Consider the following 27,500-nt stretch of genomic DNA (forward strand, 5'->3'; position numbering starts at 1 on the left):
TTTTCCATTATCATCATCATACAGAAAACACCTCTTGTGTGCTGCTGCTGCTGCTGCTGCTGCTGCTGCTGCTGCTGGTCTGAAAGTAAAAGGCTCGGTTATTGTGTGTGGTATGGGTTATTAGGAGGAGGAGGAGGGGGATTAATAAAAGAAGAAAAAGTAGAAGACAGCTAGATATGCAACATTGCGGCAGTGAGAGAGAGGCTGAAGACAGTCAGTTAGAGGAGAGGAGTTGATGAGACGAAAAGCTTTTGATTCCACCCTGTCTAGAAGAGCAGTATGAGTGGAACCCCCCAGACATGTGAAGCATACTCCATACATGGACGGATAAGGCCCACATACAGAGTTAGCAGCTGGGGGGTGAGAAAAACTGGCGGAGACGTCTCAGACCACCTAACTTCATAGAAGCTGTTTTAGCTAGAGATGAGATGTGAAGTTTCCAGTTCAGATTATAAGTAAAGGACAGACCAAGGATGTTCAGTGTAGAAGAGGGGACAGTTGAGTGTCATTGAAGAAGAGGGGATAGTTGTCTGGAAGGTTGTGTCGAGTTGATAGATGGAGGAATTGAGTTTTTGAGGCATTGAACAATACCAAGTTTGCTCTGCCCCAATCAGAAATTTTGGAAAGATCAGAAGTCAGGCGTTCTGTGGCTTCCCTGCGTGATATGTTTACCTCCTGAAGGATTGCACGTCTATGAAAAGACGTGGAAAAGTGCAGGGTGGTATCATCAGCGTAGGAGTGGATAAGACAAGAAGTTTGGTTTAGAAGATCATTAATGAATAATAAGAAGAGAGTGGGTGACAGAACGCTGAGGAACACCACTGTTAATAGATTTAGGAGAAGAACAGTGACTGTCTACCACAGCAGCAATAGAACGGTCAGAAAGGAAACTTGAGATGAAGTTACAGAGAGAAGGATAGAAACCGTAGGAGGGTAGTTTGGAGATCAAAGCTTTGTGCCAGACTCTATCAAAAGCTTTTGATATGTCCAAGGCAACAGCAAAAGTTTCACCAAAATCTCTAAAAGAGGATGACCAAGACTCAGTAAGGAAAGCCAGAAGATCACCAGTAGAGCGGCCTTGATGGAACCCATACTGGCGATCAGATAGAAGGTTGTCAAGTGATAGACGTTTAAGAATCTTCCTGTTGAGGATAGATTCAAAAACTTTAGATAGGCAGGAAATTAAAGCAATAGGACAGTAGTTTGAGGGATTAGAACGGTAACCCTTTTTAGGAACAGGTTGAATGTAGGCAAACTTCCAGCAAGAAGGAAAGGTAGATGTTGACAGACAGAGCTGAAAGAGTTTGACTAGGCAAGGTGAAAGCACGGAGGCACAGTTTCGGAGAACAATAGGAGGGACCCAATCAGGTCCATAAGCCTTCCGAGGGTTTAGGCCAGCGAGGGCATGGAAGACATCATTGCAAAGAATTTTAATAGGTGGCATGAAGTTGTCAGAGGGTGGAGGAGAGGGAGGAACAAGCCCAGAATCCTCCAAGGTAGAGTTTTTAGCAAAGGTTTGAGCAAAGAGTTCAGCTTTAGAAATAGATGTGATAGCAGTGGTGCCATCTGGTTAAAATAGAGGAGGGAAAGAAGAAGAAGCAAAGTTATTGGAGATATTTTTGGCTAGATGCCAGAAATCACGAGGGGAGTTAGATCTTGAAAGGTTTTGACATTTTCTGTTAATGAAGGAGTTTTTGGCTAGTTGGAGAACAGACTTAGCATGGTTCCGGCCAGAAATATAAAGTGCATGAGATTCTGGTGATGGAAGGCTTAAGTACCTTTTGTGGGCCACCTCTCTATCATGTATAGCACGAGAACAAGCTGTGTTAAACCAAGGTTTAGAAGGTTTAGGACGAGAAAAAGAGTGAGGAATGTACGCCTCCATGCCAGACACTATCACCTCTGTTATGCGCTCAGCACACAAAGACGGCTCTCTGACACGGAAGCAGTGGTCATTCCAAGGAAAATCAGCAAAATACCTCCTCAGGTCCCCCCAACTAGCAGAGGCAAAACACCAGAGGCACCTTCACTTAGGGGGATCCTGAGGAGGGATTGAAGTGATAGGACAAGATAAAGATATGAGATTGTGATCGGAGGAGCCCAACAGAGAAGAAAGGGTGACAGCATAAGCAGAAGGATTAGAGGTCAGGAAAAGGTCAAGAATGTTGGGCGTATCTCCAAGACTGTCAGGAATACGAGTAGGGTGTTGCACCAATTGCTCTAGGTCATGGAGGATAGCAAAGTTGTAGGCTAGTTCACCAGCATGGTCTGTGAAGGGAGAGGAAAGCCAAAGCTGGTGGTGAACATTTAAATCTCCAAGAATGGAGATCTCTGCAAAAGGGAAGAGTCAAAAATTGGAGGATAAGTGTCTTGAAACCTCACCTTTCAAAGAATTCAAGTCATAGGAAGGTGGAAAAACAGAAGCACTGAGAGAGAGAGAGAGAGAGAGAGAGAGAGAGAGAGAGAGAGAGAGAGAGAGAGAGAGAGAGAGAGAGAGAGAGAGAGAGAGAGAGAGAGAGAGAATTTAATAAACATGTATAGAATGATAAATGGTATGGAAAATGTGGAAAAAGAATGTTTAATAACTTTAGATATACAGAGTACATGGGGACACAGTAAGAAGCTGAAGAAAGTTAACTGTAGAAGAGACATCAAGGAGTAAAGTTTTCCTCAGAAGTGTGAACAAATGTAATGATTTCAGCAAGACGTCAATGCTGTAGCAGTCCATATTTTTAAGGCCAAACTGGACACATATAGAGATGGGATACCATGTGATTACTCCACTCCTATAAACCACAACTAGGTCCAAACTTCTTGTCCTATCCACTCCTACGCTGATGATACCACCCTGCACTTTTCCACGTCTTTTCATAGACGTCCAACCCTTCAGGAGGTAAACATATCACGCAGGGAAGCCACAGAACACCTGACTTCTGATCTTTCTAAAATTTCTGATTGGGGCAGAGAAAACTTGGTATTGTTCAATGCCTCAAAAACTCAATTCCTCCATCTATTAACTCGACACAACCTTCCAGACAACTATCCCCTCTTCTTCAATGACACTCAACTGTCCCCCTCTTCTACACTGAACATCCTCAGTCTGTCCTTTACTTATAATCTGAACTGGAAACTTCACATCTCATCTCTAGCTAAAACAGCATCTATGAAGTTAGGTGTTCTGAGACGTCTCCGAAAGTTTTCTCACCCCCCAGCTGCTAACTCTGTACAAGGGCCTTATCCGTCCATGTATGGAGTATGCTTCACATGTCCGGGGGTTCCACTCATACTGCTGTTCTAGACAGGGTGGAATCAAAAGCTTTTCGTCTCATCAACTCCTCTCCTCTAACTGACTGTCTTCAGCCCCTCTCTCACCGCCGCAATGTTGCATATCTAGCTGTCTTCTCCCGCTATTTTCATGCTAACTGCTCTTCTGATCTTGCTAACTGCATGCCTCCCCTCCTTCCACGGCCTCGCTGCACAAGACTTTCTTTTTTCTCTCACCCCTATTCTGTCCACCTCTCTAATGCAAGAGTTAACCAGTATTCTCAATCATTCATCCCTTTCTCTGGTAAACTCTGGAACTCCCTGCCTGCTTCTGTATTTCCACCTTCCTATGACTTGAATTCCTTCAAGAGGGAGGTTTCAAGACACTTATCCATCAATTTTTGACCACAGCTTTGACCCTTTTATGGGACTGACATTTCAGTGGGCATTTTTTTATAAGATTTTTGTTGCCCTTGGCCAGTGTCACTCATACATTAAAAAAAAAAAAAAAAAAAAAAAAAAAAAGCTGGCAATCCCACACACACACACACACACACACACACACACACACACACACACACACACACACACACACACACACACACACACACACACAGACATCATTCACACTCTTAGCCCCATCAGTCCCTAGTGGAAAAGGACAGTCAGACACAGCACAGCTGGTCACATACATCCAAACAGAACTTGACTTAATCCTGTAAAATACAAACAGGTCTATACAAAATACAGAAAAGACATGCAAGTGGAGGCATCACCAACCTCCTCCGGGAATCTGGCAGGACAAACGGCACGGCAGAACCCATTCTTGCTCCCGTACTCCACATGCTGGTCTAGCATCATCGAGTGGGCAAAGCGGTTGTAGCGTTTCTCCCACTCACTCTCTCTGCTGAAGTCTCTGTTCTGAATCTGACGCAGAAGCTGAGGCGACAGTACCGGCAGCACAGCGTCAACCTGAGGAATGTCACCAATGTTCAGTCATTCAAATCATAAAAACACTATTGAAACTCCCCTTAACTTCCACTAGAGCTTGTTGAAAGTGAGAGACACAGCACTGCAACACATAAGAACAGCATCCTCTTAGGAAAATGTTCCTGCTGTGTGTGGATTTGTGAGAGAAAAGTACACAGTTGTTTTGCAGGAGTGAAGCCATTCTGAAAGATAATGTGTCACCTTTTGGAGAAATGTGCCTGTGTGTTACAGGCACACTGTCCAAGCAAGATTCCACCACCAGCACCTGCGAATCCCTCTGGATAGACAGTGAAGGTCTTAGCAGCATCATTCCTTGGCTCTGTGAATAATGTGACAGATTTCAACACAGTGTTCTCAAGATTTCAAAAGTCACTATCTTCCATGGCTACACAGGCCCACAGTCTTATCAAACAAACTTCCAATTGATTTATTATAACTAATTAATCAGACATTTGAATCAAGTGACTGAGATGTCAGGGAGTCAAGACAGGCTCGTGCAGTAGTGGCCAGTCAAAGCAGCAGAGTGCAAGGAACTAATTCTCAAAGAGTGGTGGATGAAAAGAATAGACTCAGTAATCAGGTTGTTAGTGCTGAGTCACTAGGGAGATTTTAAAAGAAGATACACAAATCTAGGGATAGGGATAAGTAGAAATAGGTAGACACATTCAATTCAGGAAGTGCCATGTGCCGGCCTGATGGCTCCTTGCAGCTCCCCTCATGTTCTCATGTTGTTATGTTCGCCAAGACACTGAAGCGACTCACTCAGGCGCACAAACTTCTCCGGCTTGGAGAGAATGTCTCGGCGGTTGTGCTCAAGTAGGGTCTTCAGGAACCTCTTAACAGTAAGGTCCTGGAAGTGTGGGCACTCCTCCATCGTGGTGAACACAGCGTGGGTGAAGGCATCGCTTCTCAGGCACCGCTGCAAAGTGTTACAGCCTCCCTTAACAACATGTACATGCTTACAAACATTTTATTTTATCATTTAACTCAAAAGAAAGAAAGAAAGAAAAAAGGAGTGAACATTTGTAGGGTGTTTGTCATTGCCACCTCTGTTATTTGAATCTGTGGTCAGCAGCAATCCATGTAAAAGTGAAAGTGTGGAAGCTGAAGCCGTGAATAATGAGAGATGACTGCATTACCACCATTGTTTTCATTATTACTATTTTTTTATCATTACCATTTTTGTGGAAAACAGCCTTAGTACATGTATGCATTATTAATACTTTTACATTTGTGTCAATCTTGTGTTGCTATCATAACCATTATTGCCTCTTCCCTACTAGACTTGGTCACACTTCAACTCTCACTCTTAGACTGTCTCCTTTTCAAAAAGTATTCATCCAGTGTACTCACCTCTCACTCATGTCCTTGGCCACCCCTTGGAGGATGAATGCTGTGTGTTACTCACCATGAACAATAGCAGAGTGTATGTATCATGACAATGTGACAAGAAGTGGGTTGTGGCACAGAATGGACATTTTGAAACAGCACAGTAAATAAAAAAAAGATAAGACTACTGAGGAAGGAAAGAAAAGATGAAAGTATTGACAAGAAAAGGAAACAACAAGACAATGAATGAGAATGGGACATGGGATAATGACTGCACAGATAAAGGAAACACTAAATATTATAAAAGGAAGCGAATGGCACCATGAATTAAGAAGAAAAAAAAAAAAAAAAAAGGAGAAGAAAAAAACAGCTTCTGAAGTGGTGCTGAGCCAACCTCTATTTGTGAGTTGGTGAGGCCAAGAGTCTCAGCAACAGGCTCCCAGTTAGACAGATCCAGTTCATCCTCCAGGCTCCTCGTTATCGCTGGGTTCACTTCTCGGAACTTCCACGTGTTGATGTTGAACTCTTCCACCCGTGAGAAATTTCTGTGGGACACCATGGCATCAGTAATGATATTTTTCTTTTCCTTTTATATAAGAGAAACACTGGCTATGGACAACAAAAAAGAAAGAAGGAAAAAGAATAAAGAACTCACAGAGGTGACAGTCCTTAACCCTTTAAAGAAAACCCATAGGGATCATTCAAAATTGGAGAATAAGTGTCTTGAAACCTCAGTCTTGAGAGAGAGGTCAACTTGTAGGAAAGAGGAAATGCAGAAAGACTACTGGTGTACATTAGACTCCACTACACACATACACAACACAATACACACCTCTCTTTCTCCTCTCTCAAGAGTTCCTCCTCCTCCTCCTCCTCCTCCTCCTCCTCCACCTCCTTGCCCAACTCACCAACATCACCCATCACTCTGAAAAAAAAAGAAGAAAAATAAATAAATAAAAATAATAATAATGATAAATAAATAAATAAAACAGATAAATACATGTAAAATCTACCTAATAATGGTCTACATTCTGAAACACTTGTGCACCACACCTGCACTACATTGAAAAGGCTGTACTTCAAGTTATGCAGGTCTTTAAGGGTGCTTTTATAGTTCTAGTGACAGACAAACAAGATTTCTATACTATGAATAGGAGAAATACTCTTGAGAACCCAACTAATCATCTCTGTGCCCTTGAAAAATACTTGTGGTGAGGAAGAGACCAAAGCGTTTCTGAATACTGGTTTATATATACCCAGCTAGCAAGCCCACACCACTGATTTTCACAGCATTTTATACCACAACTATTTTAAGAGATAATGGAAACATCTAACCTCAGTCTATTGATGCTGTTAACTTGATTTCCTCTATACTCGTACCTTCCTCTTCTCTCACAAGCACCCACATACCTCCTTTCTTCTCTCCTGCTGGCCTACCTCTGCCTGTGACTTCCCAGCCTCCTTCACTCCACTCAATGGTGTCATGCCACCCTGTCTCACGTACTCCCATCACACCATAATCCCTCCACTTTCCCTCACTCCAGCTGTTTGTGTTCCAGGAAAGCAAGCAACACCTCTCCTCTCTATGCCCTCTCCTGTTCCTGCCTGGCATCCTATCATAGCTGGGGCCACTCTACCATATTCCAGGCCACCCAATAGCTTCCCTATGCTGGACATGTGGATCATCTGATGACCACACCTGCTTCCAAACCATCTTCTACAACTGCAGCCCATCACACTCCCATTCTTCTAACTTCCCTATGTATTTGCTGTTCACCCATCTCCTCTCCTGGCCTAATCATCAACTCTTTATCCTGCCTCATAGGGATGCACCTCTCTCTCTCTCTCTCTCTCTCTCTCTCTCTCTCTCTCTCTCTCTCTCTCTCTCTCTCTCTCTCTCTCTTATAAATAAGCAAAGAACTGACTGATTGACAGATTTGTTAAATAATCAAACAAATATATACAAAAATAGTGAAGAGTAAGGAGGAAAAGAAGTAAGAATATATATAGAAGAAGAAGAAGAAGAAGAAGAAGAAGAAGAAGAAGAAGAAGAAGAAGAAGAAGAAGAAGAAGAAGAAGAAGAAGAAGAAGAAGAAGAAGAAGAAGAAGAAGAAGAAGAAGAAGAAGAAGAAGAAGAAGAAGAAGAAAGAAAGAGAAAGAGAAAAAGAAAAAAAAAAGGAGAAAGGAAGAGGGATTGGGAAGAAGAAGAAGAGAAAGAAAGAAAGAAAGAAAGAAAGAAAGGAAGAGGGATTGAGAAGTAGAAGAACAAGAAGAAAAAGAAGAAGAAGAAAGAAAAAAAAGAAGAAATACATGTTTGGTAATAGAAAATAATAACAAAAACAAGGAAACTGTTTCGATAGATGTAATGAACACTAAGTAATGAAACACACACACACACACACACACACACACACACACACACACACACACACACACACACACACACACACACACACACACACACACACACACCGTGAAAACAAAGGGGAAAGTTGTAAGAAATACATCTGGAAATGAAAAATGAACACCTGTATGAGTGTAACTGCAACTTTAGGAGTCAGAATGGCTGTGTGAAGGTGAAAAATGAGAAGATAAGCATGGTGAATCAGTGGTGGGTTGACTATAACAAGTGCTGGAATTATGGGATCAAGTCATCAAGGAGGAGGAGAAGGAGGAGGAAGAAGAGGAGGTAACATTGAAGGAAATCGTGTTGAATGAATAAAACATATGAGTTATATAGTATAAAAAAAATAAAAAAATCAACAAATAAATCGTGATTGAATAGATTAAATGGATGATAATAATAATAATAATAATAATAATAATAATAATAATAATAATAATAATAATAATAATAATAACAATAATAATAATAATAATAATAATAATAATAATAAAATGAAGAACTTACAAGAAACCTATTATGAATCTCAGGAAAAATATAAATTTGCTTTTGTATACTTGCTTTTGTGAAGAATTGATATTATACTCTGTCACAAGAAAAATTATATCAAAAGAAAAGAAAAGGAATGGAAAAAATATTAGTTTAACATTTTTACTGTCGGTTTTTTTCCGTTCAATAATCAAATTTTTATTATTCTTTTCTTTCTTTCTTTCTTTCTTTCTTTCTCTCTTTCCTTACCTTTTTTTTTTCCTTCTAATGTCAGATTTTCCATTCAAAACTGCCTTTTCATTTTTTCTTTCCATCTCTCTCTCTCTCTCTTTGTGTGTGTGTGTGTGTGTATCTATTTATCCACCTATGTAGCAATTAATGAACCAATCAGTCTATCTATCTATCTGTCAGTCTATCTAATCTGTGTATCTACTTTCTCCTCCCGGGGCGAGGGCGTGGCCAGCGCGGCGAGTGAGACTAATTGCAAAAGTATAAAACCTTGGAGGAGAGAGTCAAGGAGTTTATCCTGAAACGTCACACTGTCTTTAATTTAAGAAGAGTTTCCAGACGTGTTTTCCTGATTCCAGTGGTAGTTTAACAAATATTACGTGATTTCAAAGAGTTCTAGTGAATATTTTGCGGTTTTCAATTGTGGTTTCGTGATTCCAGTGGTAGTTTAACAAATATTACGTGATTTCAAAGAGTTCTAGTGAATATTTTGCGGTTTTCAATTGTGGTTTCGTGATTCCAGTGGTAGTTTAACAAATATTACGTGATTTCAAAGAGTTCTAGTGAATATTTTAGGGTTTTCAATTGTGTTTCTGCGATGTTGATGGGGGTTCAAAAAGACTGTGCCTTTAACTTGCTCCAGGGAAAGTTATTGGTGTTTCTAAGTGTGTTTTACTGACTGGTGGGAATTTATACAGGAACTTGTGCCTTGTGGTCACCTGTGATGAGTGCTAGGGGAGAGAGAGAGAGAGAGAGAGAGAGAGAGAGAGAGAGAGAGAGAGAGAGAGAGAGAGAGAGAGAGAGAGAGAGAGAGAGAGAGAGAGAGAGAGAGAGAGAGAGAGAGAAAGTGAATGAAATAGAATAAATGAAGAGAATCAGGAAGAGAAGGAAGAAGGAAGGAGGAGGAGGAGGAGGAGGAGGAGGAGGAGGAGGAGGAGGAGGAGGAGGAGGAGGAGGAGGAGGAGGAGAGGAGGAGGAGGAGGAGAGAAAAATAATGAAAATAAAGTAGGAAAATAAAGAAAATTAAAGAAAATAAGAAAAAATATTCATACCCACATGTTATTAGATTTCAGGAGGAGGAGGAGGAGGAGGAGGAGGAGGAGGAGGAGGAGGAGGAGGAGGAGGAGGAGGAGGAGGAGGAGGAGGAGGAGGAGGAGGAGGAGGAGGATATAAACAAAAGATAAGAGTGAAGGAAAGAATGAAGGAGAGAGAGAGAGAGAGAGAGAGAGAGAGAGAGAGAGAGAGAGAGAGAGAGAGAGAGAGAGAGAGAGAGAGAGAGAGAGAGAGAGAGAGAGAGAGAGAGAGAGAGAGAGAGAGAATTTGTAGTACTAGTATTGGGAAAGTTTGTTATGAAAGATTTAACAACAACAACAACAACAACAACAGCAACAAAAACAACAACAATTCAAATAAAGAGAGAGAGAGAGAGAGAGAGAGAGAGAGAGAGAGAGAGAGAGAGAAAGGTGGGACACAATAGTTTACTTGAGTTACCGTTGCAAATTGAGAGAGTGGGGAAAGTAAGGCAAAAAAGAAAACGTATATACACAAACGTTCCCCTTGTCTGTCTGTCTGTCTGTCTGTCTCTCTCAGTTTCAAGCAAAGGTATGTTAATTAATAGCTCTCTCTCTCTCTCTCTCTCTCTCTCTCTCTCTCTCTCTTTCTCATAATCCAGTCATCTCTCACTCACTCACACACACACACACACACACACACACACAGAATTATGGGTATATTTATCTGATTTTGGACTCTAATATATAGGGGAGGAGGAGGAGGAGGAGGAGGAGGAGGAGGAGGAGGAGGAGGAGGAGGAGGAGGAGGAGGAGGAGGAGGAAGTGAAGCAAGGTGAAATTAGGTGGAAGTGGTGCTGGTGGTGGTAATAATAATAATAATAATAATAATAATAATAATAATAATAATAATAATAATAATAATAATAATAATAGAAAAAAATAACTATAATAGAAGGAGGAGGAGGAGGAGGAGGAGGAGGAGGAGGAGGAGGAGGAGGAGGAGGAGGAGTTATTATAATTTATCCAGCTACTACTACTACAACTACCACTACTACTACTACTACTACTACTACTACTACTGCTACGACTACTACTTTCACTTAAATGGTTCTTTTCTTAATTTTCTTTTCTAAACTTTCACTTGTCACTTTAAAATTTTTCCTCCTTTCTCTAAAATTATCTTTCTTAAATATTTATTTCTTTTTTTCTCTCTATTTTTCTTTCCTTCACACACAAACGAGAGAGAGAGAGAGAGAGAGAGAGAGAGAGAGAGAGAGAGAGAGAGAGAGAGAGAGAGAGAGAGAGAGAGAGAGAGAGAGAGAGAGAGAGAGAGAGAGACGTCTAACTCCCACCATAGCTACCAGGAGGCTGGCTCTCTCTCTCTCTCTCTCTCTCTCTCTCTCTCTCTCTCTCTCTCTCTCTCTCTCTCTCTCTCTCTCTCTCTCTGGAGGAGGAGGAGGAGGAGGAGGAGGACATGTGCATTCCCCTCCTCGCTACCATTTTCTTCTTCCTCCTCTTCCTGCTGCTCCTCTTCCTCTTCCTCCTTCTCCTCTTCCTCTTCCTCCTTCTCCTCTTCCTCCTCCTCCTCCTCCTCCTCCTCTTCTTCCAAACAAACGCTAGGAATGTATTGGCGGTAATGTGTGTGTGTGTGTGTGTGTGTGTGTGTGTGTGTGTGTGAACTATAGCCCATGTAAACGAAAATAGTCACATGTGCACGCACACACACACACACACACACACACACACACACACACACACACACACACACACACACACACACACACACACACACACACACACACACACACACACACACACACTTTTTACAAAGATCTTCCGGTATTTAGGAATACAATGTCTCTCTCTCTCTCTCTCTCTCTCTCTCTCTCTCTCTCTCTCTCTCTCTCTCTCTCTCTCTCTCTCTCTCTCTCAATTTAGATAACTCATTGTGTGAAAATTTTCTCAATACGTTCACTATTGAGAGAGAGAGAGAGAGAGAGAGAGAGAGAGAGAGAGAGAGAGAGAGAGAGAGAGAGAGAGAGAGAGAGAGAGAGAGAGAGAGAGAAAATAAAGAAAATTAAAGATAGAGATAGCCAATGAATGAGAAAATAGAGAGCAAGAAAAAAAGATTGCAAGTGGAGAGAAAATAAAGATAGAGAAAGTGAGATAGAGAAAATATATATATATATATATATAGAGAGAGAGAGAGAGAGAGAGAGAGAGAGAGAGAGAGAGAGAGAGAGAGAGAGAGAGAGAGAGAGAGAGAGAGAGAGAGAGAGAGAGAGAGAGAGAGAGAGAGTAAAAGGGAAGAGTCACTTTGAGAACAAGGCTATACAACTCATAATTCAGAGCAATTATATAAAGAAAGACATACTAAAATCAAAGTCAGATCCATTTGAAGTGGAATTTAAAGAGTGTTGCAATTTCCTGCCTGAAAATGAATGGTAGTTTGGCAGCAAAGTAGAGAGTATGCTGCCAGATAAAAATGTGTTAGGGGAACTTGGATATGAAGCTTCCAGATTTTGGGTGAGATGTCTGGATTTTTATGTAGAGCTATCAAAGCAAATCAGTAAAAGATTCAAAGGTTTGGGTGATGTACTCCCATTGCTAAATGCCTGTGACCCTTCCATAGCAAGAGAAAATAGAGTTACAAGTCTAGTGCCACTGTTCAAAAAATTTGCTCAGCTGATTAAAGAATTAGAATGTGATGTTTGCAATGATGAATGGCGGTCACTTACTTTTCATGAAGATGCTTTGAGTACATCTGAAATGGCAGTCCCATAAAAGGGTCAAAGCAGTGGTCAAAAATTGATGGATAAGTGTCTTGAAACCTCCCTCTTGAAGGAATTCAAGTCATAGGAAGGTGGAAATACAGAAGCAGGCAGGGAGTTCCAGAGTTTACCAGAGAAAGGGATGAATGATTGAGAATACTGGTTAACTCTTGCATTAGAGAGGTGGACAGAATAGGGGTGAGAGAAAGAAGAAAGTCTTGTGCAGTGAGGCCGCGGAAGGAGGGGAGGCATGCAGTTAGCAAGATCAGAAGAGCAGTTAGCATGAAAATAGCAGTAGAAGACAGCTAGATATGCAACATTACGGCAGTGAGAGAGGGGCTGAAGACAGTCAGTTAGAGGAGAGGAGTTGATGAGACGAAAAGCTTTTGATTCCACCCTGTCTAGAAGAGCAGTATGAGTGGAACCCCCCCAGACACGTGAAGCATACTCCATACATGGACGGATAAGGCCCACGTACAGAGTTAGCAGCTGGGGGGGGTGATAAAAACTGGCGGAGACGTCTCAGACCACCTAACTTCATAGAAGCTGTTTTAGCTAGAGATGAGATGTGAAGTTTCCAGTTCAGATTATAAGTAAAGGACAGACCAAGGATGTTCAGTGTAGAAGAGGGGACAGTTGAGTGTCATTGAAGAAGAGGGGATAGTTGTCTGGAAGGTTGTGTCGAGTTGATAGATGGAGGAATTGAGTTTTTGAGGCATTGAACAATACCAAGTTTGCTCTGCCCCAATCAGAAATTTTGGAAAGATCAGAAGTCAGGTGTTCTGTGGCTTCCCTGCGTGATATGTTTACCTCCTGAAGGGTTGCACGTCTATGAAAAGACGTGGAAAAGTGCAGGGTGGTATCATCAGCGTAGGAGTGGATAAGACAAGAAGTTTGGTTTAGAAGATCATTAATGAATAATAAGAAGGGAGTGGGTGACAGAACGCTGAGGAACACCACTGTTAATAGATTTAGGAGAAGAACAGTGACTGTCTACCACAGCAGCAATAGAACGGTCAGAAAGGAAACTTGAGATGAAGTTACAGAGAGAAGGATAGAAACCGTAGGAGGATAGTTTGGAAATGAAAGCTTTGTGCCAGACTCTATCAAAAGCTTGTGATGTGTCCAAGGCAACAGGAAAAGTTTCACCAAAATCTCTAAAAGAGGATGACCAAGACTCAGTAAGGAAAGCCAGAATATCGCCAGTAGAGCGGCCTTGACGGAACCCATACTGGCAATCAGATAGAAGGTTGTGAAGTGATAGATGTTTAAGAATCTCCCTGTTGAGGATAGATTCAAAAACTTTAGATAGGCAGGAAATTAAAGCAATAGGACGGTAGTTTGAGGGATTAGAACGGTCACCCTTTTTAGGAACAGGTTGAATGTAGGCAAACTTCCAGCAAGAAGGAAAGGTAGATGTTGACAGACACAGCTGAAAGAGTTTGACAAGGCAAGGTGCAAGCACGGAGGCACAGTTTCGGAGAACAATAGGAGGGACCCCATCAGGTCCATAAGCCTTCCGAGGGTTTAGGCCAGCGAGGGCATGGAAGACATCATTGCAAAGAATTTTAATAGGTGGCATGAAGTAGTCAGAGGGTGGAGGAGAGGGAGGAGCAAGCCCAGAATCCTCCAAGGTAGAGTTTTTAGCAAAGGTTTTAGTGAAGAGTTCAGCTTTAGAAATAGATGTGATAGCAGTGGTGCCATCTGGTTGAAATAGAGGAGGGAAAGAAGAAGAAGCAAAGTTATTGGAGATATTTTTGGCTAGATGCCAGAAATCACGAGGGGAGTTAGATCTTGAAAGGTTTTGACATTTTCTGTTAATGAAGGAGTTTTTGGCTAGTTGGAGAACAGACTTGGCATGGTTCTGGGCAGAAATATAAAGTGCATGAGATTCTGGTGATGGAAGGCTTAAGTACCTTTTGTGGGCCACCTCTCTATCATGTATAGCACGAGAACAAGCTGTGTTAAACCAAGGTTTAGAAGGTTTAGGGCAAGAAAAAGAGTGAGGAATGTACGCCTCCATGCCAGACACTATCACCTCTGTTATGCGCTCAGCACACAAAGACGGGTCTCTGACAAGGAAGCAGTGGTCATTCCAAGGAAAATCAGCAAAATACCTCCTCAGGTCCCCCCAACTAGCAGAGGCAAAACACCAGAGGCACCTTCACTTAGGGGGGTCCTGAGGAGGGATTGAAGTGATAGGACAAGATAAAGATATGAGATTGTGATCGGAGGAGCCCAACAGAGAAGAAAGGGTGACAGCATAAGCAGAAGGATTAGAGGTCAGGAAAAGGTCAAGAATGTTGGGCGTATCTCCAAGACTGTCAGGAATACGAGTAGGGTGTTGCACCAATTGCTCTAGGTCATGGAGGACAGCAAAGTTGTAGGCTAGTTCACCAGCATGGTCTGTGAAGGGAGAGGAAAGCCAAAGCTGGTGATGAACATTTAAATCTCCAAGAATGGAGATCTCTGCAAAAGGGAAGAGTCAAAAATTGGAGGATAAGTGTCTTGAAACCTCACCTTTCAAAGAATTCAAGTCATAGGAAGGTGGAAAAACAGAAGCACAGAGAGAGAGAGAGAGAGAGAGAGAGAGAGAGAGAGAGAGAGAGAGAGAGAGAGAGAGAGAGAGAGAGAGAGAGAGAGAGAGAGAGAGAGAGAGAGGAGAGAGAGAGAGAGAGAATTTAATAAACATGTATAGATTGATAAATGGTATGGAAAATGTGGAAAAAGAATGTTTAATAACTTTAGATATACAGAGTACATGGGGACACAGTAAGAAGCTGAAGAAAGTTAACTGTAGAAGAGACATCAAGGAGTAAAGTTTTCCTCAGAAGTGTGAACAAATGTAATGATTTCAGCAAGACGTCAATGCTGTAGCAGTCCATATTTTTAAGGCCAAACTGGACACATATAGAGATGGGATACCATGTGATTACTCCACTCCTATAAACCACAACTAGGTCCAAACTTCTTGTCCTATCCACTCCTACGCTGATGATACCACCCTGCACTTTTCCACGTCTTTTCATAGACGTCCAACCCTTCAGGAGGTAAACATATCACGCAGGGAAGCCACAGAACACCTGACTTCTGATCTTTCTAAAATTTCTGATTGGGGCAGAGAAAACTTGGTATTGTTCAATGCCTCAAAACTCAATTCCTCCATCTATTAACTCGACACAACCTTCCAGACAACTATCCCCTCTTCTTCAATGACACTCAACTGTCCCCCTCTTCTACACTGAACATCCTCAGTCTGTCCTTTACTTATAATCTGAACTGGAAACTTCACATCTCATCTCTAGCTAAAACAGCATCTATGAAGTTAGGTGTTCTGAGACGTCTCCGAAAGTTTTCTCACCCCCCCAGCTGCTAACTCTGTACAAGGGCCTTATCCGTCCATGTATGGAGTATGCTTCACATGTCTGGGGGGTTCCACTCATACTGCTCTTCTAGACAGGGTGGAATCAAAAGCTTTTCGTCTCATCAACTCCTCTCCTCTAACTGACTGTCTTCAGCCTCTCTCTCACCGCCGCAATGTTGCATATCTAGCTGTCTTCTCCCGCTATTTTCATGCTAACTGCTCTTCTGATCTTGCTAACTGCATGCCTCCCCTCCTTCCACGGCCTCGCTGCACAAGACTTTCTTTTTTCTCTCACCCCTATTCTGTCCACCTCTCTAATGCAAGAGTTAACCAGTATTCTCAATCATTCATCCCTTTCTCTGGTAAACTCTGGAACTCCCTGCCTGCTTCTGTATTTCCACCTTCCTATGACTTGAATTCCTTCAAGAGGGAGGTTTCAACACACTTATCCATCAATTTTTGACCACAGCTTTGACCCTTTTATGGGACTGACATTTCAGTGGGCATTTTTTTATAAGATTTTTGTTGCCCTTGGCCAGTGTCACTCATACATTAAAAAAAAAAAAAAAAAAAAAAAAAAAAAAAAAAAAAAAAAAAAAAAAAAAAAAGCTGGCAATCCCACACACACACACACACACACACACACACACACACACACACACACACACACACACACACACACACACACACACACACACACAGACATCATTCACACTCTTAGCCCCATCAGTCCCTAGTGGAAAAGGACAGTCAGACACAGCACAGCTGGTCACATACATCCAAACAGAACTTGACTTAATCCTGTAAAATACAAACAGGTCTATACAAAATACAGAAAAGACATGCAAGTGGAGGCATCACCAACCTCCTCCGGGAATCTGGCAGGACAAACGGCACGGCAGAACCCATTCTTGCTCCCGTACTCCACATGCTGGTCTAGCATCATCGAGTGGGCAAAGCGGTTGTAGCGTTTCTCCCACTCACTCTCTCTGCTGAAGTCTCTGTTCTGAATCTGACGCAGAAGCTGAGGCGACAGTACCGGCAGCACAGCGTCAACCTGAGGAATGTCACCAATGTTCAGTCATTCAAATCATAAAAACACTATTGAAACTCCCCTTAACTTCCACTAGAGCTTGTTGAAAGTGAGAGACACAGCACTGCAACACATAAGAACAGCATCCTCTTAGGAAAATGTTCCTGCTGTGTGTGGATTTGTGAGAGAAAAGTACACAGTTGTTTTGCAGGAGTGAAGCCATTCTGAAAGATAATGTGTCACCTTTTGGAGAAATGTGCCTGTGTGTTACAGGCACACTGTCCAAGCAAGATTCCACCACCAGCACCTGCGGATCCCTCTGGATAGACAGTGAAGGTCTTAGCAGCATCACTCCCTGGCTCTGTGAATAATGTGACAGATTTCAACACAGTGTTCTCAAGATTTCAAAAGTCACTATCTTCCATGGCTACACAGGCCCACAGTCTCTTATCCAAACAAACTTCCAATTGATTTATTATAACTAATTAATCAGACATTTGAATCAAGTGACTGAGATGTCAGGGAGTCAAGACAGGCTCATGCAGTAGTGGCCAGTCAAAGCAGCAGAGTGCAAGGAACTAATTCTCAAAGAGTGGTGGATGAAAAGAACAGACTCAGTAATCAGGTTGTTAGTGCTGAGTCACTAGGGAGATTTTAAAAGAAGATACACAAATCTAGGGAAAGGGATAAGTAGAAATAGGTAGACACATTCAATTCGGGAAGTGCCATGTGCCGGCCTGATGGCTCCTTGCAGCTCCCCTCATGTTCTCATGTTGTTATGTTCGCCAAGACACTGAAGCGACTCACTCGGGCGCACAAACTTCTCCGGCTTGGAGAGAATGTCTCGGCGGTTGTGCTCAAGTAGGGTCTTCAGGAACCTCATAACAGTAAGGTCCTGGAAGTGTGGGCACTCCTCCATCGTGGTGAAAACTGCGTGGGTGAAGGCATCGCTTCTCTGGCACCGCTGCAAAGTATTACAGCCTCCCTTAACAACATGTACATGCTTACAAACATTTTATCACTTAACTCAGAAAGAAAAAAAGGAGTTATTTGAATCTGTGGTCAGCAGCAATCCATGTAAAAGTGAAAGTGTGGACACTGAAGCCGTGAATAATGAGAGATGACTGTATTACCATCATTTTTATTATTACTATTTTTTTTATCATTACCATTTTTGTGGAAAACAGCCTTAGTACATGTATGCATTATTAATATTTTTACATTTGTGTCAACCTTTTTTTTTCTTTTTTTTTTTTTATGTAGGAAGGACACCACAATCCCTCCACTTTCCCTCACTCCAGCTGTTTGTGTTCCAGGAAAGCAAGCACCACCTCTCCTCTTTAGGCCCTCTCCCATTCCTGCCTGGCATCTTCCCAGAGCTACTACTACTACTACTACTACTACTACTACTACTACTACTACTACTACTACTACTACTACTACTACTACTACTATGAAAATAGCAGTAAAAGACAGCTAGATATGCAACATTACGGCGGTGAAAGAGAGGCTGAAGACAGTCAGTTAGAGGAGAGGAGTTGATGAGATGAAAAGCTTTTGATTCCACCCTGTCTAGAAGAGCAGTATGTGTGAAACCCCCCAGACATGTGAAGCATACTCCATACATGGACGGATAAGGCCCTTGTACAGAGTTAGCAGCTGGGGGGGTTAGAAAAACTGGAGGAGACGTCTCAGACCACCTAACTTCATAGAAGCTGTTTTAGCTAGAGATGAGATGTGAAGTTTCCAGTTCAGATTATAAGTAAAGGACAGACCAAGGATATTCAGTGTAGAAGAGGGGACAGTTGAGTGTCATTGAAGAAGAGGGGATAGTTGTCTGGAAGGTTGTGTCGAGTTGATAGATGGAGGAATTGAGTTTTTGAGGCACTGAACAATACCAAGTTTGCTCTGCCCCAATCAGAAATTTTGGAAAGATCAGAAGTCAGGCGTTCTGTGGCTTCCCTGCGTGATATGTTTACCTCCTGAAGGGTTGCAAGTCTATGAAAAGACATGGAAAAGTGCAGGGTGGTATCATCAGCGTAGGAGTGGATAAGACAAGAAGTTTGGTTTAGAAGATCATTAATGAATAATAAGAAGAGAGTGGGTGACAGAACGCTGAGGAACACCACTGTTAATAGATTTAGGAGAAGAACAGTGACTGTCTACCACAGCAGCAATAGAACGGTCAGAAAGGAAACTTGAGATGAAGTTACAGAGAGAAGGATAGAAACCGTAGGAGGGTAGTTTGGAGATCAAAGCTTTGTGCCAGACTCTATCAAAAGCTTTTGATATGTCCAAGGCAACAGCAAAAGTTTCACCAAAATCTCTAAAAGAGGATGACCAAGACTCAGTAAGGAAAGCCAGAAGATCACCAGTAGAGCGGCCTTGACGGAACCCATACTGGTGATCAGATAGAAGGTTGTGAAGTGATAGATGTTTAAGAATCTCCCTGTTGAGGATAGATTCAAAAACTTTAGATAGGCAGGAAATTAAAGCAATAGGACGGTAGTTTGAGGGATTAGAACGGTCACCCTTTTTAGGAACAGGTTGAATGTAGGCAAACTTCCAGCAAGAAGGAAAGGTAGATGTTGACAGACAGAGCTGAAAGAGTTTGACTAGGCAAGGTGCAAGCACGGAGGCACAGTTTCGGAGAACAATAGGAGGGACCCCATCAGGTCCATAAGCCTTCCGAGGGTTTAGGCCAGCGAGGGCATGGAAGACATCATTGCAAAGAATTTTAATAGGTGGCATGAAGTAGTCAGAGGGTGGAGGAGAGGGAGGAACAAGCCCAGAATCCTCCAAGGTAGAGTTTTTAGCAAAGGTTTTAGTGAAGAGTTCAGCTTTAGAAATAGATGTGATAGCAGTGGTGCCATCTGGTTGAAATAGAGGAGGGAAAGAAGAAGAAGCAAAGTTATTGGAGATATTTTTGGCTAGATGCCAGAAATCACGAGGGGAGTTAGATCTTGAAAGGTTTTGACATTTTCTGTTAATGAAGGAGTTTTTGGCTAGTTGGAGAACAGACTTGGCATGGTTCCGGGCAGAAATATAAAGCGCATGAGATTCTGGTGATGGAAGGCTTAAGTACCTTTTGTGGGCCACCTCTCTATCATGTATAGCACGAGAACAAGCTGTGTTAAACCAAGGTTTAGAAGGTTTAGGGCAAGAAAAAGAGTGAGGAATGTACGCCTCCATGCCAGACACTATCACCTCTGTTATGCACTCAGCACACAAAGACGGCTCTCTGACACGGAAGCAGTAGTCATTCCAAGGAAAATCAGCAAAATACCTCCTCAGGTCCCCCAACTAGCAGAGGCAAAACGCCAGAGGCACCTTCACTTAGGGGGATCCTGAGGAGGGATTGGAGTGATAGGACAAGATAAAGATATGAGATTGTGATCGGAGTTTACATACAAAATACTTATAATACAGAGAAATAAATAAAAAATAGAACAGCTTTCATGGGTACAATAATAATAGAGTCCTTTAAAGAGAATAATGTCACCTTTCATTATCAATTGTTAGCTTTGTCTTGTCTGAGGTGAGGGTGCCACTGACTTCTTCCTCTCTCAACTGTCTATAGCTTGTCTATGTCATGCTGTAGCTGACTGCATTCATCTTGTGACTGAAGTGTGTCTGAAAATCACATTGATGATCATTAAATAATTCATATGCCATCCATACAATCACATAAGAACATAAGAACATAAGAAATAAGGGAAGCTGCAAGAAGGGAGCAGGCTTACACGTGGCAGTCCCTCTATGAAACACTCCAACCTATTTCCATCTGCTATCCCCATCCATAAACTTGTCTAATCTTCTCTTAAAGCTCTCTAGTGTCCTACCACTAACTACATGATTACTGAGTCCGTTCCACTCATCTACCACTCTATTTGAGAACCAATTTTTTCCTATCTCCTTCCTAAACCTAAATTTTTCAAGCTTGAACCCGTTATTTCTTGTTCAAAGGTTGGCTATCTGTCTGGAATGAATATGAGTACAATGCAAGGTGAGGCACCACACAGGATATGAATGCAGCCCAACACTCTCCAACGTACAAAACCTTAGTTAGCTGCACCCATAAATTAACATTAAAATTATATTAAAATGCCCTTTAGTCCCTCCCAAATAACACCATATCAATGTGTCAATGTGTATTCAATGCATATTAATAACACAGCTGCCTTGAAATATCTCAATATACAGTCTGCATAACACCTACCTACACTCACCTCACATAACAACAAAACAACCTCACACACACACACACACACACACACACACACACACACACACCCTAGGGAGTCATTAACCTAACCTAACCACCACTACCACCACCTAACCTGGTGCCACTCATGAAGGAATGTGGTCCCAGGATGACTGGGCTTATGGCTTAGTCAAAATGGATTTCCAGTTATTAATTTGTGTTAGTTATGCTTATAAGGACTCCACACATTGCTTCTGGCACTGCTAATTGCTTTGTGTCACAGTGAAAGGGTTAAAGATCACCCATTGCTACACATCTTGCCATGCAGTATCAAATTAATAACCTTATACAAGTCACACCATCCTGTTATTAAGAAATTAAGGTTTTAAATGTAGACAGTCTTTCATGAGCTTGCATTGATGGGATATGCTACTTATAGTGACAAATTCCTAACAAAAACTTCATTAATCTCAAGAAACCAACAGAATCCCAAATGGAAACAAATATCTATTCTGTATTTCCACAATTCCTCTATTTAAGTGCACACCGAGGCATCTGTACATTCCCTTAACCTTAATCTTTCTACTCACCGCGGGAAAAGTGCAGCTGAAGGAGGGAGCAGGAAAAAAAAGCCACATTTTGAAGCCAAGCCATTCCTGACCTGCGCTACGTGACTTACAAGGGGAAGAGACCGCGGGCTTAAATATTTTCTTTGTTATGGTTATGTTAGCATTTATCTCTGGCTTTTTTTCGTATTTTTCCCATTATTAATTTCTCATTTTCTTATTTTGTAATGCCTTAGTGACAGTGTTAATGATGAACCAATCCAATTATATAAATCTTTTTTATTTTTTTATTTGGGTGGATGGGGGAATTTCTTGGTCTACAAATCTTCATTACACACATAATCCAGTGGCTGTACTTAAGATAAAAACTGTTTGCTCTAGAACACTCCTGGCTTTACATATCTGCTTTACTTACGGTCCCAAAACATTTTACAGTATTGAAGCCTAACACATTTCAGTCTGATAAATGCTTGATGTAATCTGTTCATCATATCCTCTAACTCAACTTTGTTTTATGGGTGAGGATGACTTAATTAAAATGAATCCAAAACATTTTCCCACACAAGATATTAGGAATTATAACTTATTCTCTAAAGACTCAAGTTTGTTTATGTGTGAAGCCTACATTACCTACTCCACACAAGATATTAGCAATTATATCGTATTTTTAAAGACTTAATTTTGTCTGTGTGTGTGTGGGAGACCAAACTGAAAACATAGTTATTTCAATTACTCGGTAAATTCAGCTAGGAGAGGTATATTTGTGACCACCTAACCTGCTAGTATCTCCTAAAGTAAACTCCATTCAAAAGTTTCAGTGATAGGCAGGTGAGGTATAGAGAGGTCAAACTCCACCACCTCTCTTTAATTTGAGAGAAAATAATAGAAAACTTCAAGAGAGAGAGAGAGAGAGAGAGAGAGAGAGAATTGGTGGGACATGATATAGTTTACTTGAGTGGAGAAGAAGTCAGGAAGAAGATAAATAAATGAATAAATAAATAAAACGCTATTTTCTCCACCACCCATTCCTTACCCATCAAAAAAAAATTAAATAAATAAACAAAAAAACATTATTTTCTCCCTGCCACCCATTTCTTCACCCATTTCTTCCCCATCACCCATCACTTACCAAGTCCAGCACCACCGCCACCGTGTAGCTAAATGGGAGATGGGCAGCCGTCCCATACACTGTGTTCTGGAAGATCCCAATGGCAACTGTAATGGGAGGGGAATGGGTTAGCAGGACTGGTGATGGTGATGAGGAGGAGGAAGGAGGAGGAGGAGGAGGAGGAGGAGGAGGAGGAGGAGGAGGAGGAGGAGAAGGAGAGAAGATAAGGAAGAGATAAAGAAAAAAAACAGATAGAAACCTAAATTATTTATCCTCCTCCTCCTCCTCCTCCTCCTCCTCCTCCTCCTGTCTTCCTCTGCAATCATCAAAGTAGACGTTTAAGTTAGAATCTCTCTCTCTCTCTCTCTCTCTCTCTCTCTCTCTCTCTCTCTCTCTCTCTCTCTCTCTCTCTCTCTCTCTCTCTCTCTCTCTTCTAGTTGAAGTGGTGGAGGTTTTCAAGGGTGTTTTTAAGGTTCTAGTGACAGATTAATAACATTTCTATATTATTAACAGGAGAAACACTCTTGAGAACCTCCACTACTTTCCAAAGGCTGTAATTGAAGTGATGCAAGTTTTCAAGGGGGTTTTTAAGGTTCTAGTGACAGATTAATAACATTTCTATATTATTAACAGGAGAAACACTCTTTTAAAAGGCTCCCATTGAACTAACACAGGTTTTCAAGGGTGTTTTTAAGGTTCCAGTGACAGATTAACAACATTTCTGCAATTACACCCTTGAGAAAAGACTGGTGAATAGGTATAGAAGGGGAAGGAAAAGGAGAAGGAAGAAGAGGAAGAAGAAAAGGAGGAGGAGGAGGAGGAGGGAGGAGGAGGAGGAGGAGGAGGAGGAGGAGGAGGAGGAGGAGGCAGGAGGAGGAAGACAATTAGTTCACCCTTAATTAAGAAGAAAAAAAATTATTATCTTTAAAAATCTGACTTAATTTTCTTTTTCCCCATAGTAATTAAAGGTAACTCTCTCTCTCTCTCTCTCTCTCTCTCTCTCTCCTCTCTCTCTCTCTCTCTCTCTCATATTTTTATTAATTCTTTCTACTGTTTCTCAATTTTTTTCCTTCCTTCCTTTCTTCCTTCTTCTAAACATGTCTCTCTCTCTCTCTCTCTCTCTCTCTCTCTCTCTCTCTCTCTCCTCTCTCTCTCTCTCTCTCTCTCTCTCTCTCTCTCTCTCTGTAATTCCTTCATTTCTTAGTCATTATTAACTTCATTTCCTTTACACTTCCAAACACCTCTGAACAACCCCAAACACACCCACAACACACCCAGACAACACCACACACCGCAAACACACCCACACACACCCAGACAACACCACACACCTGCAAACACACACACACACACTCAGACAACACCACACACCCGCAAACACACACACACACACCCAGACACCACCACACACCCGCAAACACACACACACACACCCAGACAACACCACACACCTCCAAACACACCCAAACACACCCACACTAACTCAGACGTGTCCCTCACCCCCCCTCACCCCAATATGTAATCACCCCTTATATATAATTCATATAAGATAAATTAGTTTAATATTCTGTCTCTCTCTCTCTCTCTCACACACACACACACATACACTTCAATGATACACAAAATAATAATAACAAAAATAAGAAATAAAGAATGAATAGGGAATGATTGATAATACAACTCTTTCTCTCTCTCTCTCTCTCTCTCTCTCTCTCTCTCTCTTCTCTCTCTCTCTCTCTCTCTCTCTACATACGTTCTTGGCAGTGATGACATATTCCGAGGCATCAGTGTTCAGACTCCGTGCACAACTAAGGTCAGGAACACAAGGCAGTACCTGGAAAGAGAAGAGAGGTTAGGAGGAGGAGGAGGAGGAGGAGGAGGAGGAAGGAAAGAGGATAACAAAAGACAGAGGAGGAGGAGGAGAAAGAAGGGGGGAAGGAGAACGAGGAGGCAGAAAGAGAAGAATAATAAGAATAAGAACAAGAAAAACATGAATAAGAAGAAGAACAAGAAGAAAGGCAAATAGAAGAAGAAGAAGAAGAAGAAGATAAGACAATAAGATAAAAACCAAAGATATATATATATAAAGCAAAAACACACTTACCAAACCTACACAAACATGAACCAAGCCTCTCTGGAACACAACAGCTGACACCACACCTCCCCCAAAACAACACTCCCCAACCCAGTGGAGCCGTACAAACCTACACACACACCCAAAACAAACCTGTCAGGCGGCCCTTCGTTAAACGGCTCGGAATCTTGAAGGGGTGTCAAGATTCCGGAATCAGGTGTGACCTCAGCAACATCCCTTGGTCCTCCGGGGGCTCCCAATTGGGGGTCCTCAAGGGCGGGGTGATGGCCGGGGTCATGGGGGAGGGAGATCCGCCAGGGGTGTTGACACAGGACAGATCTACAGAAGCTAAGGGTGCCAGGTAGTCCCCAGTGTGGTGTCTGTCAGGGCCCGAGTCCCCTGCGCCTTCCTTGCTGTACATGTTGATGGTGAGGCTCAGGTGGTGGTGACTGGTGATTGAGAGAGGCATGGTGGGGTGTTTGGGGGTCCTGGGGGTGTCTGGGTAAGTTATGCGGTGTTTTGGGTAAATTTTGGGGTGTTTTGAGTGTGCCTGAAGCTGTCTTGGGTGTGTTTAGATGTGTATCTAGTGTTTTTTGTGTGTTTTAAAATATTTTAGATGTGTTTATTGGTATCTTTGTGTGTGTGTGTGTGTGTGTGTGTGTTGAGGGGTGTGTGAGGGTTGGGGAGGGCAGTTAAACGGGTGTTTGGATCAGTGTTTTAAAGTTGGGTGTAGCAGTGATGGGCTGAGATGGGGGAGAAATTGGGGAGTACTGGAATTGGGGTAGATGGGACTGGAATTGGGCTAAGCAGACTGGAAATAAAGGGAAGCAAGACTGGAATGGATTGGGAATACAGGAAAATCTAACAGGAATGGGTGGAAATGGGCCAAAACTGACTGGAATTTAATAGGAATACAGCAGAGACTGGAATTGTGCTGGAATAAGGCAGAATTGACTGGAAGGCACAGGAATAGGGGAAAAGCTGACTGGAGCTGGAATGGGCAGGAATGGAGGTGTAGGAATGGGTGTTTTAAATGGGATATCCTTGTGTTTAAGAGATGGGTGCTTGAGTTTCAGTGATGGGTAGCCATGGTGTGTGTTCAAGTGTTTTATGAAGATATATTTGGGATGTTTTTTCAGGTATTTTGAGGTATTTTGGGGTGTGTTTAGGTATGTTTGAGTGTGTTTGGGAATGTTTTGAGTGTGTTTGGGTGTGTTTGGGAGTGTTTTGAGTGTGTTTAAGTGTGTTTTGGTGTGTTTCGAGAGTATTTTGGTGTGTTTTGAGTGTGTTTAAGTGTGTTTTGGTGTGTTTTGAATGTGTTTTGGTGTGTTTAAGTGTGTTTTAAAAGTGTTTTGGTGTATTTAAGTGTTCTGGTATGTTTTGTGTGTGTTTAAGTGTGTTTTGGGATGTTTAGAGTGGTTTTGAGTGTGTTTTGGGGTGTTTTGTGTGTTTTGAGAGGTGTTTTGATGTGTTCTAAGTGTTTATAAGTGTATTTGAGTGTGTTTTGGGGTGTTTTGTGTGTTTTGAGAGTGTTTTGATGTGTTCTAAGTGTTTATAAGTGTATTTTAATAGTGACAGTTGGAGTATGGAAGAGATGTTTCAACTCAGACACTTCTAAATGCTGCCACACAATTCCAGGTTATTCCAGATTTCAGTACAGGGTGAAAGTGTAGATTCCAGGATTTCAGGTGGTACTAGGTGGTTCCAGTGGCTTGTGGTGGTGGTGGTGGTGGTGCTAAGTGGGTGACAGGTGCGCTCAAGTGGTTGCAAAAGTCGTTCCAGGTGAAATAATTAGTTTTTTCTGATAAAATTCCAGGTAGTTATTTATTTGTTTTTAGTTCTGGGTCTTTTTTTTTATAATTGTTAGTGTTTTCAAGTGGTTTTATTTAATTTTCCAAGTTTCTTTTTTCCTTTCTAAGTGATAATTAAGTTTCAAAGGTTTTCCAGGTAATGATTAAAAAATTTCAAGTGTTTTTTTCAAGTGATAGTTAAACTTTCAAATGTTAATTAAGTCACAAAGGTGTTTTCAAGTGTTTTTCAAGTAGTATTTCAGTTTTGAAGGTAATTTTTCAAGTGTTAATTAAGTCACAAAGGTGTTTTCAAGTGTTTTCAAGTGTTAATTAAGTCTCAAAGATGTTTTCCAGCTGTTTTGAAAAGGTATTCCAGTTTTCAAGGTGTTTTTCAAAGGTTAATTAAGTCACAAATGTGTTTTCAAGTGTTTTTCAAGTAGTATTTCAGTTTTGAAGGTATTTTTCAAGTGTTAAATAAGTCACAAAGGTTAGGTTAGGTTAGGTTAGGTTAGTTTGGTTAGGTTAGGTTAGGTTAGTTTGGTTAGGTTAGGTTAGGTTAGGTTAGGTTAGTTTGGTTAGGTTAGGTTAGGTTAGGTTAGGTTAGGTTAGTTTGGTTAGGTTAGGTTAGGTTAGGTTAGGTTAGGTTAGGTTAGGTTAGGTTAGGTTAGGTTAGGTTAGGTTAGGTTAGTGTTTTCAAGTGGTATTCTAGTTTTCAAGTGTTAATTAAATCTCTTAAGGTGTTTATTAATTTTCCTCAAGTGTTTTCGGTCATTTAATTAAGTTTGTCATGTGTTTTCAAGTGGTAATTCTGTTTTTCAAGTGATTTCAAGGTGATTTTCCAGCGCAATATTGACCCTTAAGCGCTATGTAACT

The 27,500-nt window shown here is 41.6% G+C and overlaps 1 protein-coding gene and 1 long non-coding RNA gene across 9 annotated transcripts in view; both read right to left on the minus strand.

Moving 5' to 3' along the window:
• The window catches only part of LOC135100922 (uncharacterized), a 23,845-nt gene extending 2,045 nt beyond the window's left edge, over positions 1–21,800 (minus strand). For 2 of the 8 annotated variants that reach the window (XM_064004539.1, XM_064004541.1), the window contains exons 1-8: positions 21,680–21,800; positions 20,388–20,518; positions 17,693–17,849; positions 17,129–17,246; positions 16,718–16,909; positions 5,017–5,173; positions 4,045–4,236; positions 1–79 (exon numbers count right to left, since the gene is read on the minus strand). The exon at positions 1–79 is cut by the window's left edge and continues 2,045 nt beyond it. In XM_064004539.1, the coding sequence (XP_063860609.1) occupies positions 16,795–16,909; positions 17,129–17,246; positions 17,693–17,804 (345 nt within the window). In that variant the 5' untranslated portion in view covers positions 17,805–17,849; positions 20,388–20,518; positions 21,680–21,800 and the 3' untranslated portion in view covers positions 1–79; positions 4,045–4,236; positions 5,017–5,173; positions 16,718–16,794. Of the gene's footprint in view, positions 80–4,044; positions 4,237–5,016; positions 5,174–5,607; positions 5,633–5,977; positions 6,129–6,491; positions 6,509–16,717; positions 16,910–17,128; positions 17,247–17,692; positions 17,850–20,387; positions 20,519–21,679 lie in introns of all 8 variants that reach the window. The other 6 variants (XM_064004540.1, XM_064004538.1, XR_010268983.1 and 3 more) reach the window with 6 other exon arrangements.
• A 986-nt stretch (positions 21,801–22,786) lies between these two features.
• Positions 22,787–25,101, minus strand: LOC135100360 (uncharacterized). Its single transcript, XR_010268639.1, has 3 exons — positions 24,991–25,101; positions 24,517–24,597; positions 22,787–22,870 (listed from the first exon to the last, which is right to left on the minus strand). It is a non-coding gene; the product is annotated as an uncharacterized LOC135100360 (long non-coding RNA).
• Between the last annotated feature and the right edge of the window lie 2,399 nt (positions 25,102–27,500).

This window comes from Scylla paramamosain, chromosome 5 (genome assembly GCF_035594125.1).
Source record: "Scylla paramamosain isolate STU-SP2022 chromosome 5, ASM3559412v1, whole genome shotgun sequence".
In the NCBI taxonomy this organism is placed as follows: domain Eukaryota; kingdom Metazoa; phylum Arthropoda; class Malacostraca; order Decapoda; family Portunidae; genus Scylla; species Scylla paramamosain.